Source organism: Tachypleus tridentatus, chromosome 11 (assembly GCF_004210375.1).
Source record: "Tachypleus tridentatus isolate NWPU-2018 chromosome 11, ASM421037v1, whole genome shotgun sequence".
NCBI classification, from domain to species: Eukaryota; Metazoa; Arthropoda; class Merostomata; order Xiphosura; family Limulidae; genus Tachypleus; species Tachypleus tridentatus.
In genome coordinates this window covers 59,900,684-59,919,221 of record NC_134835.1, presented here as the reverse complement: position 1 = coordinate 59,919,221, position 18,538 = coordinate 59,900,684, and the positions used below count along the sequence as shown (strand labels likewise).

The following is an 18,538-nucleotide window of genomic DNA, read 5'->3' as shown; positions in this document are numbered from 1 at the left end:
TGTTTTGGCTTCTTTATAGCTTTTACTCCATGTCTGAAAAAGTCGTTGTTGAGTCCACAGAAAGTTGTTATGAAACTTACACAAACTACGTGTCTGCAGAGTTGAATAAAAAGATTATTCAATTGCAACAAGTTGGCGGGGAAAGTCAGTTTGCTTCTTTTTTCCCAAGGTTTACCACTGCTCTACATATTGCCAGTCACTGTAAAAAAAGTAGGGAGAAATCTGAATACATAGAAAAGTATTAAAACTTTTCTCGATCAACAGTGTCACAAGATTGTTTACCAGCTCCAGCTATTCTTTCCTTTGATTCTGAATTGGCTGAGACTCTGGAGCATGACTAATTTATTAACATAGGTGTTAGAAAAAAATAAAGGAAATCACAACTTCAACTAACAATTACACACTTTTATAATAAAATGATTGTAGTATCTATTCGATTGACTTCAAATTTTAATTGTAATGTGTAATAATAAATACCTATTTGGATTTATAAAACATAATAAAATCTGTAGGTTTTAATTACGACTTCTATGTGTGTGTGTGTTTTTCTTATAGCAAAGCCTTAGTCGGCTATCTACTGAGTCCACCAAGGGGAATCGAACTCTCTCTTGACCTCATGTTGCCACCATTACAGCACGGAAACTAAAGAACCCACAAATGTTGAAAATTTTAAATCACTAAAGCAGGAGAAAAACGTGATATACTCACATTTCATGTAGCAAGAGAAACCATCAACATCATCATCAGTAATCTTCAGGAAGTTTTTAGATATATGTCAATTGAAACGTTGATGAAATAAATACAACTGAAAGAGAAAAACGTAACATAAGACAGCACTTGCTCTCTAATAATTTAAAATTAATTAACACATTTTTAACTTTTGTTAACATTGAAACTTGGAAGGTGTTATTAACCGTAAATAAGTTTCAGTAATTCAACGTTTCAAAAGTTTCTCGTTTCCTTTAAGGTTACTTACAAATGATACTGATAAAACACTAATATTAATATTTTCGCCATAGAATTTTTAATTTTTATGTATGAATTTTAAGTAATCTTACCTTCAATAATTTATAAACTTATCTGGTTCTAATATAGATATTTTACATTTCTTTAATCATTCTTATTCAGATCGCTACGTAATTAATTAAACTTCTTTTGTGATAATAAACATTTAACATTTCTCTAATTTTTTTTTCGAGTTTAAATTGACTAGAGAGGGCTATGCGAATTGTAAGACGAGCTGTGTATGGTTTGTCGTTAATTTCGTGTTCAAAGTTTTCTAAGCTAATTAACTTAACTAGTGTGCTACGTAACGAATTACTATTATAGGAAAGAGGAAAATTATTTTCAATCTATCAGTATAATTTTCACAATGCCCAAAGGAAAGGGAGGTGGTGGAGAATCTAAAGGAGGAAAAGGCGGAAAAGGAGGAGGAAAGGGAGGTGAAGCTGCTGCAGAAGGAAAGAGTCAACAGAAGCAGAGCAAAGGAGGGAATGCAGTGAAAGTAAACTGACATTTATCTGATAAAAATAAATCAGCATCTTATGTGACATTTGAGCTATTTATTTTTGAATTCTGTGTTTATAAAATCCAAAAATTGGACCTGGATAATTTTGTACTGTAATAAATATTCTATGTGATGTACATGGTGTAATGTGTTAACTTTTCTGTGACACTTCATACCTTTTAAAGTTATGCTGTTACTAGTTATAGTCTAATTAACTGCTTAAAAGTGAATTTACCATTTGAAAAACTGTAATGAATTGATATGACATTTTAAACACGTAAGTAGGTGAAGAAACAAGTAAATTAGCATATTAGAGGCAAGATATAAAAAAAAGTTTTAATTAATTAAACTAGTTGCACTAGTTAATTTTTTGTACATAATAAAATATGCACACCATTTAGCATAAAGTACCACAGAAGACTTAATATCATGCAATGCAAAATTAATATGCAATTCCACAAGTAATGTGACAACCACAGTTTGTTATAAACTCATAGTGGAATATCAAAATTAGATATTGGCACTGATTGTTTTTTGTGAAGAGTATGTAACAACCTTTTCTACAGCAAATTATTCATATTTTTTTATCATTAAGATGTGTTTAAATCAAGAATTTAGAATTGACAAAATAGGAATATCCCTTGCACATAGTTAATAGTATTTGAGAACTAAAGATGTATGGATCAACTTGGGAAGCAGGACCTTCCAGAAAGTGCCCTACAATAATTTCTACTCTAACCATGATAAAAAGTGTGGCACCTAATAATCACTGAGAAGGCATCCACTTATCCCAGATAATAGTACACAACATAATCAATAGGATTTTTATCTGTAAAAGTGACAAAAGTCACATATATACAAGATGCTTCCACAACATATCCGTTCAGCTGTTGCATCTCAAGTAATTGGCATATTTTCTGTTGCTCTATAGGAAGACATACCAATCAAGGTATGGAAGACAGTGTCTGTGGTATTTTTATGCCATGAGTATTGAAACAGGTACTGAGAAACTATTGTCTGTGTACACTAAATGAATTTGGAAAGAAATTGGAGAGTGGTTGTGTGCTTTTGACATAACAGCCTTACAAAGAGAGCCTTTTACAATGGAAACAATGCTGCTGGGCTTCTGTCAGATAGAGCATGCTTGGATGTGGTAACATAGACTATAAAGTTCCAAAATTGTTTTAATGTAACATACTCAGCACATGTATTCTTTGCATTAGAGTTTGGTAAAAATGATATTGGACCATGCACTGTTACTTTATTGAGAACATTTAGTTTCTTAACTATGTTCTACATCATTCTGATGGGCTTTTGTGAAGATGGGCATCTTTCTTTGTTTGTCTTTGTAGTTATGATTAACTTTAAAGCACTTTAAATAATAGCAAATGAACCAGTGAAGCTTGTAGCACTGTGCTAACTGTGTTTTTTTTTGCTTATGGTAAATTTACTTAGAAGAGGGGAAGAAGGTTTAAATTTTAAAAAAGTATGTGAGAGATTGGAGAAGTCAGGTTCAGGTTGTTTGTTTGGGTCTTGAATCCTGGAACATAATACATTATGTCAGTTGGTAGTGCACTATTCTCAGAGCATTAGTGTGGACTGAGAGTTCTGTTTCAAGCTTCAGTCAGGATCTAACAAACCTCCTTCTCTACAAGGAGAATAATTAAAATGTTAATATCATGATTCTTAAAAGAAACAATATTTATTAGCTGAGCAGACCTTGGAGCTCATGAGGCCCAGAGGTATAGTAGGTCATAAAGTTCTCTTCTGTATGTCAACATTTATTAAAAATGTGACATTACAATTCACTCACTGGTTGGCAAAAATGCACTATCCCACTTGTTACTTTTCTTTTAGATTACCCACACACTTATTAGCTTCATCATATTAACTTGAGTATATGTCATCAAGTTATATTTTAAATTGATAATGGAGCATATCTCAGATTATTTTATTGGATTTCCATCTTCAAGTGTGGGGGCCTAAAGTTACTGCCTTGTTTAGTTCATCCTAAAGTTTACTGTGTTTACTAGAACTCTCACAAGTTAAATAGGTGTTGGAAGTTTGATTGTGTTGTTTGTAAAAGTCTGGATCCAGAATTTTCAAATCGTATGTGTCAAGTCAGCAGCATAATCTTAACATAAGAAGTTAGGAAAAAGAACCAGGAGAAAACAGATCTAACTTAATAGTTTTAAGTTTGATAGCTTTCTGTTAGCTTTATTCTCCTCATGTGGTATGCTTGTCACTAATCTAATGCCTTTTAAGTAATCTCAGGTAATAAATAACCTTAGCACAGGATACACTTAGCTCTGTTCATTTAACAACTTGAGAACATTTAAATTAAAACCTGCTTACTTTTGCCATCCTAACATGGATTATGTAATGAAACATGAACTTACAGTACTGTCATACTAAGAGTTAAGAATTTTTTGGAGTATGTTGTCAAAATGCATTCAAAGAAATTACAAGTTTTTTAAATATAAAATGTGACCTAATAATGCATGCTAAAGAAAACACTTTCACTAAAAAAAAACTACTGAATGCAGTTAGATATTTAGAATAATGTAATTTTCAAAAACATTATTTATGTAGTTATATTTTTAGTCATTTTCATTGACTCAATTATTGAATGCTTGTTTGTAAAATAAATAGTAAACTATTGGAAGATTAATTCTTTTAACTGAAATGTTTGTTATAAATATTATGTTTTTATGGGTTATGAAAAATATTTGTGTAAGTTTTGAATTTGATTTTTTATGTGTTAGATTTTTTTTTTCCCATTATGTATTTATAGGTTCGTCATATACTTTGTGAAAAACAATCAAAAATTTTAGAAGCTATGGAAAAAATTAAGTCTGGTGCAAAATTCAATGAAGTAGCTTCTGAGTATAGTGAAGACAAAGCTCGTCAAGGGGTGAGTTGACTTACCCTAACCATGTGAATTTTCTTTGTTCTTAAACACCTGTGTGATGGTTTTGGTTGACCATTACATTTTAACCTTAGAACTACTAGTGGGGCCTATATGGACTCGATCCATATTTTGAACTACATTTCTTGTTGCTTTGAGTTTATTGTTAGAGAGATCCTAATAATACAAAGATACCATAAACATTTAAATATATTATAAATATTACAGTTAATTCCATTAATTACTGGTTTGTTTTTAAATATATTCTGTGTGGAAAATGAGTGATTTTACACAATTTTTTGCTTGGTTCTTTACACTGATTATTGTAACATATATAAATGCCAAATATGATGCAACTTGTGGACCCTGCTGACTGTGAATGCTATAAAAAGAAGTCTGTAATTTGGGAGTTAACACCATATTTAAATGATAATTAAAGTAATGCTTAGATAGGCTGTTTTAACTATTTGGAATATCAGTCCTTACAAAAGTAGCATGATTGTTGAACTCATTTATTAAGATATATTTATTCAAACACAATGCATACTTTTATAAATATAATTTTAAGTGAGAAAAATGTTTTGTTAACATGCTAATAAATGTTCTGTAGTTCAGACTGATAGTAGAATGATTAAACATTACTAACCATTGTGTTCTTTTAGATCAGTAAACATTTTGGTAGTATGCTGGGAAAATTATTTAAACAGTGGTTGAATTCTATTTTTTTTTAATCTGAAGTTCATCAGACTAACGATCTCTATATAATTTTGAATCTATAAAAGAGAAATAAAAGAATGAAATGATGATGAATTTTTTCAATAGATAAATATAGATTGATTTTTTAATATTATTAACTTCAACAATACACAACATTAAAACAGTACAACTGTTTATCAAAATTTATTTACATGGCAGCCTGCCTGTAATGATGCTCATGAGTGTCAGTGACACTTACATTAGCATCACTAATAGGTATAAAAAGATACTATTCATCACTGTGGTAGAAATTTTATTATAAATATTATAAAAAAAACCCACAAAATTAGTACAAACATAATAAGGATAAAAACAGAGTGAGTTAGTTGGTATTTTAATTTATCTTAGCACAGGATTCTTGGAAAAATAAAGTTGGTTAATACAATTCTTAAACTAATAATAGAAAACACCTGTAACAAATCAATGCTTTTCCCTACATTGGCTTCTAGAATGTCATGCATGTGAGTCTGTGTCTTGCATTATAAATCTTGACTGAAGGATTCTTATTAAATTTGATTGTTTTAATTTTATATAATTATTTGGATTTCATTGGAATTCAGTACTTTTTTTCATTTTCCTTTTAGGGAGATTTAGGTTGGATGAATAGAGGATCTATGGTTGGTCCATTTCAAGATGCTGCTTTTGCTCTTCCTGTCAGCACTCTTCAAAATCCTGTCTATACTGATCCACCTGTCAAAACTAAGTTTGGATATCACATAATTATGGTGGAAGGCAAGAAATGACAAATAGTTTTCATTCCACTTTTTGTACAATATTTCTTGTGTTATGAATTTGTAGAATATTTTACATAATATGTAATAAACGGCTTTGTGAACTGTTTAGTTATTTTTATTTAATGAGAAGATCTAGGTTTGCCCAGCTTGACATTATAATTTGTTCTTTACATGCTGTAGAAACAATAATAGTAACTTCTGATGAAAGTAAGCTATGTGCTCAGAGCAAAACTAATAATCAACCTGGTCATCAGTATGATTAATTAAATATACTTTTCTTACATATATGCTTATGAAGCTTAAAGTGCATTGTTTCATCGTTTGGGTACTCTCAATGTTAACAATATCTTTAGCTGCAAGTCCAGTAATATTTTGCAGCATTTGGCTAACTAAAGAAATTTGGGTTAGTCCAAAATAATATACTAACTTAACAATACAGGAAGATCTCTATAATGCAAGTGTAACAGTAAAAGTTAAAAGTAGTGAAAATAGATGCATTAAATATTTCACAAATACTGTTAATAAAAGTAATTACAAAGAAATAATATAGTATAACTTAGTGTCAATGTTTCTCTCAACAAACATATACACTTGTCTTTTGAGATAATCTGTTTTCAATGTTTCTTTCTTACTATGGTTTCCTTTCCTCACTCTCCATATTTCAGACATATGGCTTAACTTTGCAGATATAGATGATTTTGTCTTTATGCTGGTCAGATCATTGTACATAATGTGATAACTCTGCATTCTGGAAACTAAATAGTATCTGCAGTTAATGACACATCAACTCTTAGATAAATAATCAAGTTGTTATTCACATGACTTAATAATAAAGCACTCATTAACCATCTAATACAATATGATGTTTTAATTATGAAAAAAGTTAAATGTTTTATAAACTTTTCCCACTTATTACTTATGTTATTTCATTTAACGTTTTTCCTACTCAGGTGCTCAATGTTTTGACTGATAAAATTTTTAATTAAAGCTGAACTTGTTAATATATGAAGTTAACTTTTCTGCAGAAGGTGAAATATAAATAAGAAGCCTCAAGAAGATTAAGTAGTAATAATAACACTTAGAAAGGAAATCTTAAATGTGGTGATAAAAGTACCCCTGGCATGGCCAGGTGGTTAGGATACTTGACTTGCATTCTGAAGGTCACGGAAATAAAATCCCCATCACTATCTGTTGGTAAAAGAGTAGCCTAAGAGTTGGCAGTGAGTGTTGATGACTAGCTGTCATCCCTCTTGTCTTATACTGCTAATTAGGAATAGCTAGTATAGACAGTCCTTGTGTAGCTTTGTGTGAAATTCAAAACAAGTAAAAATGATAAAAGTAATTAGCAAAAAGTAATATAACTCAGTTAGTAATGTAATGTCATACAGCAAATTTGTATAGCTAATGTTAGCTATTCATGATTGGAGCTTAAATTAACAGGAGGTAAAACCATTGGTGTTCAATACAATAAATCTGTTCACTATTACAACTAATAAAATCCCAAAGAATTAAAATGTAGAATTGAAAGATTTCAAGAATTTGTAAAACTTCTTGAATGATAAGTTTGGATCAAAAGTTTAAACTGGTGAGGGGTGAGTAGAACGAGAGTCAGTACTGCAGTGATATTTCATCATGTAGGTATAATGAGGAAGTTTGAATGTTTTCAGTACTGAAATCTAACAAACACACACGTATATACATACATATATATATATATATTTTAAAAGGTTTAATATTTATGTTTCTAGAATTAAAACAATTTAGGATTCACCCTTTTACCTCTGTTGAGATAACTACATTAGACATATATAGTTAATGAAGACATCAGTAGACTTCAACAAGAAAACTCCTATGTTTTGAAACTAACATTATGTTCTTATGGATTAAGAAAGAGCAGTCTGCAGGCAGTAAAGAGTGATGTGGAATGTTGTGGGCTTGAGCACCCATATCTCACTCTCCTAATTTCTAATTTTATATCTGTTGCTTTTCTTTATTTCTTATGTGAGACTGGCAAATGGAGATTAAGACTGATAGACAGTGTATTTCTAGAGCTATGTGGGTCCTACTTCAGCAGTCACCTCCAAAACATAGGGCTCATTTTATAATTCCACACTGTAGCTTGTGCCCTGGGATCTTTTCAATTGATGCAGCATTTTGTATTTAGTTTGTTTTTGTTTTGGCTTGTTTTGAGTTAAAATAGCAAATTATATATATATATATGTGTATTTAGATGGTGCAACCCTTCTGATAATTTAGTTTGTCTGTCAGTTTTCAAGTTAAAGCTTATATAAAGTTTTTTTCCTGTAACCCTTGGACAAAAACTTCCAGAGGTGCCATATTGTAGGTACCTAATGTGTGAGGGTGGTTCAGGTTTTTACAGGGTAGATACTGAAGTATTGTACCTAAAATTTTAATCTTTTTGAATAATAGATAGAAGGGTTTTACCATTAGAATCACAATGTTAATTTGCCAGAGGTGTAATAAATAATAAATAAATGTAATAAGTAATAAATGTTAGAAAGTTTTAAATATTTTATTGCTATCTGAGGGGAAAATTTGAAGAACTGAACTATTATCCTAATTAAGTATAAGTAATTTTATAAAATTACATTACCTTCATTGGTGTTTATATTTAGCCTTTAGTTACTCTAGTCTCTATTGTCTTTTCCCAGTGACATATTTTCTGTTGTTACTTGCTTCCCATAAGAGACAATAATATGTATTTGCCACTAAGAGTCTCTCTTTTTCCTGAAGTACTTTGGACTTGGATCCAAATATAATAAGAAACAATAAAAATAAAATAGCTAAATGTTGTCTCTTACATATTGAGAATCTGTATTTATATCGATACATTCACTTAGGGTCTTATGTGTTCTTTAAATCCCCACATTTATTTGAGGCAACCCAATAATATATATATCTTTTTAAATCATTGCTTCTTTTTGTATGAAACTGTGTGTATCAATTTGCTCAGTTGGAATTTTTTTGTGTATTATACCTCTGTATTTGCATTAGACAAAATTCCACCCTCTATGCTTAAACTCCATGAGTGGGTGTTTCCCCTTGTAAATGTACCAAGGGCATCCTTTTAAAGCTGATGGCATCTCAGCAGTAGTTTTCTGCATGTTTGTACACAGATTAGAACTATTGGAAAGAAGTCTTTTCATAATATACATCTGGGTAGCTTCTTTGAGAACTTTCCTATTTATGCTACCACCTTGTGCCCCTCTGTTGACTCCACAAGTTTAATGTACCATTACAGCTCACATAATTGACTTCTTTTCCTGAATTAAAGGGCATTATCTGTGAAGTTGTGCCCTGTTGAGAATAATGAATTCTTTCTGAGCCATTTTATGTGGTTACTATACTATACTCATTCTTCCTTATTCCTCTATTTTCTCTAAAGTTCATCATGTTTTGGTTCTGGATTCTATTGATACTTTACGTAATTAAACATTTCTTGTAGTCTGAGTTATCTTTTAGCCATTTAATTTGTTGCTTTATATTTTTTGTTTCTTTTCACATTTGACAATTCTTACCTTCTTTATTATGTGGGTTTTCTGGCGTGTAGTATTTCAGTGGTAAGTCTACGTAATAAGAATTCTATGTTTTTAGAATTAAAATAAATTTGAAACAGGAAATTACCTTTGCAAAACATTCCCTCTTACTTGTCCACAACCAAATTCTCCTTTTGACTGCATCAATCAATAAATCTAAAGCACAAGAGAAAGCAACTTGTGCACATTCTCAAAGGAAGTTGTGGATTTATGGGCTGGTGACACATTTTCTGCAATGAACAAAGAACATGAAATTTTGAGTCATGTTTCTGTTTATGACGTTAGTTTAAACTTAACAAAGAAAGGCTTCAATATTTCAGAAGTACCAATTTAAAATTCATTTTACTTCTAAAACTGTTATATTTAAAACTAATGTCCTTAATTAGATTAATGATGATATACTGTCTCCAAGCTAAGTTTTTCTATCTAATTCAACAAAATCAATGAAGATTTGTGGTCACAGAACAAATTTTATTTTCCTTGTACCCCTGAAGTGAAAAGTTCCCAAAGTTCAACACTTTTCAAAAGTTTCTAAATTTTGCACTGCTTGGAAGAGTGACACTTACCTTAGTATTAATATCTAATAGCTATAGTAAACAATCAGTATAGGGAATATTTATTTTATTCATTTGGATAGGAGAATATTTACTGTGATTAAAATTCTTTTTCCAAAATGTATTTGACAAACTTGTGTTTTATTTTTTTTTACTTAAAATTGGTGGATTAAAAGAAGCTTGTCGTTCAAGAGTAGACAGAGAATGTAAATATGTAATGCACTGACTGAATGAGCAACAGCTCAGAGCTCAAATAACCAAATCAATGTTTCACTGAAGAGGTCTATAACACTTCTAAAAACTAAAGATTTATCATGCAGACCCTTCTTCATATTGTGTGTGTAATGCATACAATATTTTGGATATATAATAACACATCAATTGCCCTCTACACTCATAAAGAGCACTGTAGACAGTGTTGATTATACCAATTATCATTACGTCATTTTTAATATCCAAAAATAGAGCTACTAAACATGAACATGTATGTTATTCTATCTCTGCTTGTAATAGGTATTATCTATCAATATTGACAGTAAAAATAATTTTACTTTTAATTTTACAGACTACTCATAAACAAAATGAATGTTTAACTTGTTTTTTGGAGGTTGATGCACTAAGCACATTAAAGTTGTAATAAAATGTAAAAGAACATTAATGAAATAAGTTCCTTTTAATTTTTTAAAATGTTTCTTGGTGCATTTTACAATTAAAAGAGTTTTATGTCATCATTGCTACTCAGTTTGATCCATTTTGACAGTTATGAACAAAACTAGTCAGATATTGAAGCAATTCACAACATTGCTGATGGAAGATGTTAAATTTCTCCAGAGATGAATCAATAGAATATATTAGTGAGAAGAGTAATTGGCCATAAAGTTACAGCAAGATTACAGTTACAGAAAGCTGATTAAAAAAAAGTATCCATTGTATTTCTATTTAATTCAGTAATACACATATAAGTTGCACATGTATACATACCAGTGATATGTTTGATATAAAACTCTTGTATCATGTTAAGAAGCAAAAACTGGGTTGAGTAAGTTTGTCATATGTGATTAAATAAATGTATGAGAAACTTCAGGTATTTATTTATGTTACACTTGATCTTGTTTTCAGTTACTTATTTTTAAAGTGTTTTTGATAAATTGTTTTTGGAGATTTCCATACAACATTCCATTAGAACTGAACAAGTCCATTAATAACCATGTAATAATAAGCTTTCAGGACTGAATCTTATGCTTATTATATCCAAACAATAGATTTTACATAATAGGGAAGGGAACTCCATTTTTAGATTAACTTCAGCACATAATTAAGAAAAATAACAGGCAACACATACATATTTATATAGCTCTATCTCACTTTCTTCTACATCAAGGTAAATGTAAATTGTCTCAATGTATGCATAAAAAATCTATCAATGGTAAAAGTGCAAATACTTTTACTTTTTGTCTACTACCTCCCTCAATGGACAGAATTAAGTCCCCTTGGTGTGGATTCCTGTACTTGGTGAGGGGACCTCCCAGAGAAGGTTCTGTATTTTCAATTTTACCTACTCTGGGATCTAAACATCTATTCACATGTTTGCTGTGCATGGCGACCCATGAAAGGGAGGAGAGGATCCTGGTGGTTAAGGGAACCAACCATAACACACCACTTTGGCCTTGAATTCCTGTAGAAGGGTAGCCTTGGGGTGGTCCCTACTAGGGTCAATAAGCTGGTCTGTTTGGCCTTGGGTCAACCAAGTACCAGTGTTGGATGTTTTCAATGGGTGTTGTTGACATTGTATCTGATGCTGATGTTTGGGTACAGTGCTCACGAAACCATGGCATTGCTGCAGTGTCCTTATTTGGCATTATATTGCATCCCCTCGTAGAGCTCCATGGTGGGTGGAGTCAGTGGGCATTGAAACATTCTTTCTTTATCATGAATTCCCTAAATAAGAACTTAAATAAAATAGTGAAAAAACAGTCCATAGGCAAATGTCCACATCTTGAAGATTCTGAGCAGCAATCTTTGACATCTGTAGCACCTGTACCTCATTTTCTTACATTACATTCTCTTTCAGACAAATCTTTAGTGCAAATGTCTCCCTTTTTTTTTTTTCAGAAGGGACTAGGGAGACTTGTTGGCTTTCCAAAATCAGTCAAAAATCTTCCCTCTGGTGACATATTGGTGAAAACATTTACATCTAAACAGTGAACTCCTTTTACATTCAAAGGCAATTGGGGATATACCCATTGAGGTTACTCCCCATGCTACTTTGAATTCACTATCAGGAGTTATTTTTGAGAGGGATTTGAAGAACATTTCTGAGTTGGAGATTCTTGCTGGTTTCTCCACCCAAGGAGTTTCTGCAGTGAGGCATATCTCCACTCACATAGATGGAATTATAATGCTGACCAATGTCTTCATTCATTTTAACATTTACATAACTGAGTTCACCTGAAAACATCTAGGCAGGTTATCTTAATTGCAAGGTACAGCCTTGTATTCCAAACCCTCTCAGATGTTTCCAGTGTCAGTGGTTTGGTCACTTAAAAACATCATGTCATGGTTCTTCTGTATGTCTATCTTTACAGGAAACATTTCTGAAACCTGCTGAGACAGTCACCTTTCAGCAGTTTTCTTTGTACAGAAATGATAGGTTGTGTGATGGACAATTGTATGGAGAGGTGGTGTTGCTGGTTAATCAGCATGTGCCCACCCTGTCTTTGCCATTTGACACACCCTTGGAGGCAGTAGCCATCTGTATTTCCTTGGATCATATCGTCACTGTTTTTTCTCTATACCTGTCTCCTGAAGAGACCTATGATCAATCAGACCTAGATGCTCTCATTGAACAGTTGTCATCTCCATTTTTAATCCTGGGAGACTTTAATAAACATAATCCCCTAAGGGGAGGTACTGATATTGATGGGAGGGGTAGCTCCGTAGAGTTTATGTTCTCAAATCACAACCTTTTTCTTTTCAATACCGGTTTTTATACTTATTTTTTTGATCTAATCAGTCCTTTACTGCTATTGATCTCTTAGTTTGCTCCCCTTAACTATTCTCCCACTTTTCATGGAGGGTTTACAATAACCCACGAAGCAGTGATCATTTTCCTATCATTTGAGAAAGACTGGCCATGGTTGATGCCACCCAACCCGTGTGACTCGGTGGAAGCTGGATCAAGCCAACTGACTTTCTTTTACTGCTCTTGTGGAACTTGATCCCACCATTGTCTGTAAGCCACCAGTAGACGACTGTGTGGCAGCAGGGACTGACTGTTGTGTACAGGCAGCTCTTCAATGTATTCCTAAAACCTTGACACATTTTCCATGATATCCTCGTCCATGGTGGAATCCTGCCCGCCACATGGCACGGAATTCCCCAAAAATGTGCCTGGGATACCTTTTGTATGTATCCCACACTCTTAAACCACATTGCTATCCAACAGGTCCATGCACATGCAATAGTGTCAAGGGCTGGACAGTCTGAGCTCTGAAACATGAGTTGCACAGTTTTTCCTGAGTCCATCCATTCTAAGTGGTAACGTACCTGAAATGTTATCCCCTGGAACACTGGGAAAATGATCTGCATGGCCACACTAACATGGACCAGTGTGCCTGGCCAAATCCTCTCTCTCTCACGCAATCACAATTGATGCCAGAAGTAGATACTACTAATATTCTTAATTCTGGAAGGAAGCAATTCACAGGGACTCCTATGACAGTTTCTCTGCTATTTTACTGCTCATCGTTTAAATATGCAATAGTGTCAAGGGCCAGACAGTCTGAGCTCTGGACCAGAAGTTGCTCAGTTTTTTCCTGAGTCCATCCATTTCAGGCAGTAACAAAGTACCTGAAATGTTATCCCCTGGAATATTGGGAAAATTATCTGCATGGTCACACTAACAGGATCCAGTGTGCCTGGCCAAATCCTCTCTTTCTCATGCAATCAAAATTGATGCCAGAAGTAGATGCTACCAATATCCTTAATTCTGGGAGGAAGCCACTCACAGGGACTCCAACATTCCAAAAGTCCCTACTCGAGGTGGCTTGTTATACAGCTCCTCTCAACACAGGTATCATAAGCTGCTGTTGATGTCAACAAGACTGTAACAAACTTCACTGTACCTACATACTTTGTTGTCCAGCAACAAGACTATAACATCTTTGGCCAAAAAGTTATCATGGTCTTCACCCATGGATATCTATTACTTCATCTGCTAGATAAACAAACCAGCTCTGAATGGTGGAAATTATCTGCGAGTGACATGTCTAGGTTTTCAGTTCTTTAGTTGTTGACGTTCTTTACTAAAGTTAGTGCTGCTATGCTTTAACTGGTGACAGCCTAGGAAATCACTAATTATATCCATTTATGTTCTCATATGTGTCAGACACCAGTCAATTGTTGTAAACCATAATAATTCACACTTTCTTCCTAATGATATCAACCTTTATGAGTCTGAGTATATCAGTGCACCAGATTGGAACTTTATTCATGAGTCAGCAATTACAAGTTGACCAATGTCATAGACCTTAACAGCACTGGTGAAAGTCTTATGTTCAAGAGGAGTTTTCTTGTAAAATAAACATCTGTACAACCATTTGTATCTCCAAGTAAATTTTCCCTCTCAGTTGCGAGTATTTATATAACTGATAATACCATTGATGTGAGAAGTATTATTTTAAATTATTTAAACTAAACATTAGGTAAGGGTTAGTATGCAAAATATCATTTCAGAAACTATATAATAAAACCTTAGTGAGATGAAGGCAAAATTTCTCTTTTCTATCTATCTGTGGTATTTTCAGGTAAAAATAATTTTTCTGATAAATTTCAGATAGGTAATCCCTCTAATAACAGCAGATTGGATTAAAAATAAGGGAAGTATTTTGTATTTAATAATTTGACTGAGTTTACTTCAAATGTTCAGTAATGAGACTAAACAAGTGAGAACAAATGAACGAAATATTTATTATAACAAACAAACAGAAAGTGCAGTTTGTGTATAGTGCAGACAGAATTGCAATTGATTCTATTAGAGTGTATTTAGTTTCACAGCTGTTTTTTTCCTTCAGGATTAATCTTCATCGAACTAAAACTCTTTGATCTTATAATATGAATTTTATTGGACATACAATACTACTTAGTTTAATAGTTATTATTTAGCTCATCTGGTAATTTAATATTTACTAACAAGGGAGTTCAAAATAATTATTTTAAAGGCGATAGTTATGAAAGTTTGATTGTGTAACTCGGTAAGAATCGTACGTTGTGTGTGTAGTTCAATTATTATAGTGTGTGTGTGTTTTCTTATAGCAAAGCCACCTTGGGCTGTCATCTGCTGAGTCCACCGAGGGGAATCATCCCCTGATTTTAGCGTTGTAACTCCGAAGACTAACCGGTGGACCAGCGGGGAACAATTATTATAAAATTGTTGACGCAAGTTACTTGAATTTTAGGTATTTTACTCTTCATATAAAGTAAATATTGTACATTATATTGTCGCCCGCATAATTTATAGAAAGTTAGAGGCCTCGGTGAACGATATATATTTAGATTAGTTAGAAAAAGTTAGAAAACGTGAAGTTAATTGGAACGTGAGTGATCAGTCATAACGGGCAATATTTCAAAGTGATCTTTACAATTTGATAGAGATAATGAAAATAATTTGTCTTATCAAAGGGTGTTTTAAATTAATTGAACCTGTCTGTGTGGACCTTTACAAAATGGAGACCATTATTTAAATTTTGAGACACAACTGTGATAACCAACGAGGTAATGTAAGTGGATTTATCGCAGGTTGTGTAGTAAGAAACAGAGTAGAGAAAAAATAATTTGTCTTTTCAATTGGATTATAAAGTAATTTAATCAGCCTGTATGGATTTTTACAAGAAACTAGAATTGTTTAGTTCCAATACAAATGTGATATCCTTTAGTGTAGAGAATGTTTGTACAAAAATTTGACTCGTTTTGAGTATATTATTTTAAAACAAGAATATTGTGCCCTGTATGTTTATTGCTAAAATTTACAACATACACTTACTGTAGAAGAATTCCAACTATTCATATAAAAAACAATAAACAAAATCATTCGACAAACATCTAGTAGAACTGGCAAAAGAAAGCACATCTGAATTCGACAGATAACTTGCATTGTTTGTCCAGTCGACAGCATTACCTCGTAACTTCTGTTCTTTAACAGCGTTGGCTAGATCTTCCATTAAGGCAACATCAACTCGGCCAGAAAATGATGTTACAGCCTTGTCTTTTCAACCTATACGCTATATACTACTGTAATATTTTGTAAAGCAAGATAGATATTATCTATTATAGAAAACAAAAAAATAAAGTTACTAGAACTACTCAACGACCTTCTGGACCATATATTAAATAACTGAAAAGTGTATTAAACAAAAAAAATTATATATCTAAAGCAGGCAGAAAACGTTATACGCCTGAATATCATAATGATACATAATATTTCTCAATTGACCTTTTTTTCGAGTAAAATGCTTGCTAAATGATCTTCATTAAAGATTTTGATGTGATCCAAAATTTACGAGTGAATTTTGTATGTGATATATTAAATTACTCAAAGATAAAACAGTGGCATCGTTGTAAATAAAACATTTATAATGTGGACATTTAAAATTAAGACAACTTGTCTACTTGTGATGATGTGGGTTTCATTTTTTTCATTACAATATCAAGCTTCATTTGGAGATTAAAAACATGTAATTTTATGCACGGAAAGATAGTTTTTATCTGGAGAAATGTTGAAAGTTTGTGAGTTTTCACGTTTTTTTGCCTTTGTAGTTTCAAAAAGATCCATGTCTCTGAAGAGTGATTTAGGCTAATTGTAGCGTAAATATGGTAAAAGCATGTTTGTTTTTATTTATGTGTATATGACTATGTATTTTGTTGAACAGGACTTGTTTGTTTGTTTGTTTGTTTTTTTTGAATTTCGCACAAAGCTACGTGAAGGCTATCTGTGCTAGCCGTCCCTAATTTAGTAGTGTAAGACAAGAGGGAAGGCAGCGAGTCATCACCACCCACCGCCAACTCTTAGGCTACTCTTTTACCAACGAATAGTGGGATTGACCAGCCAATATTTTTATGACACAAGTTGAAACACAAGCAATTAACACAGCATTACATCCACCACTGTACTGGTACAGATATGTAGATGACACGGTTGCGGGATTCAAATCTACAGAACACATACTTTATTTTTTCAATCACATTAACTCTATACATCCCAACATTAACTTCACATGTGAACAGAAAGAAAGCAATCAAATATCATTTCTTAACCTCAAAATTACAAGAACCGAATTCAAAACAGAAATCCACCGAAAAATCACCCATACTGGACTATACATTCCTTGGGACTCAGCACATGAAACAAAACAAAAACTCAACATACTAAGAAACCAAATAAACACAGCCATAAAACTATGCTCACAAGATAAAATTAACGATGAATTAGACAAAACAAAACAACACTTCATCAACATCAATAAGTTTCCTCCACAAACTGTAGAAAACATTATACGCACACACTGAGACAGAAAGCAAAATCAACCAACAAAAGTAAATATATCTCACGAATCAAAAAATCACGAAACCATATACTGCTGCATACCATATATTCCTGACATCAGCAGACAAATAACCAACATTTGGCAAAAACTAGTAACAAAATATGACATTCCAGTTAATACCAAATTTATTCAAAAACCAGTCACAAAACTGAGGTCTATACTATGTAAAAACTACACTGACAAACACCACACCAACATTATTTATAAAATACAATATGATAACTGCCACGGCTTCTATATTGGAGAAACAAGTAGAAAAATGGAAACCAGATTCAAAGAACATAAAAAGTCACCTTCACACGTTTTCGAACACTGCAAGTCAGATAAACACAACATAACCAGAGAAAACACTCAAATACTAAATAAAGGAACAAACATAAACAAACGCAAATTTAAAGAAGCCTTACTTATACAACAACTTAAACCCAAAATAAACCAATATAAAGGAAAGCCTTTATACCTATATTAATAAAATAAATAAAATTATATATTCAAACATCTAACACCGCCCTCTACATTCCGACACTCAGTAACACAACCCCTTCCAAACATGTGGTCAGCTTTCGGTCAGTTACCTCTTTCTTTGTGAACCTGACGATGACCGAAGAAGATCGAAACGTTGTTCGCTTTTTGCATATATATTTCTCTACAAGTGGGTTTTCTCGACATAACTGATTATATTGCAAACTGCTTGCAACTTGTTTTGGAAAGACTGTTGTTAACTGTCAATAAATCTGAACTTCTATTTGTCACGTGGATACATCAGCAATGCAAAATATCATTATGAGGATTCATTATAGGCCAGAAACTACAGCAGATTTCGACACATCTTGCCACTATCTGTCTTATTCTAACGGTCGGCAGAAAACTATGCACGTATGGTGGTCGAAAAGGCAAACTAAGGTTTATCCGCGGAGAGGG

The 18,538-nt window shown here is 32.6% G+C and overlaps 1 protein-coding gene across 1 annotated transcript; it reads left to right on the top strand.

Annotated features, from left to right (window-relative positions):
- The first annotated feature begins 1,207 nt into the window (after positions 1–1,207).
- LOC143232245 (peptidyl-prolyl cis-trans isomerase NIMA-interacting 4) lies at positions 1,208–6,011 on the top strand. The gene is made up of 3 exons (XM_076467415.1): positions 1,208–1,504; positions 4,302–4,421; positions 5,756–6,011. The coding sequence occupies exons 1-3, from the start codon at positions 1,373–1,375 to the stop codon at positions 5,912–5,914; spliced, it is 411 nt and encodes a 136-aa protein (XP_076323530.1). The 5' UTR covers positions 1,208–1,372; the 3' UTR covers positions 5,915–6,011.
- The last annotated feature ends 12,527 nt before the right edge of the window (positions 6,012–18,538 follow it).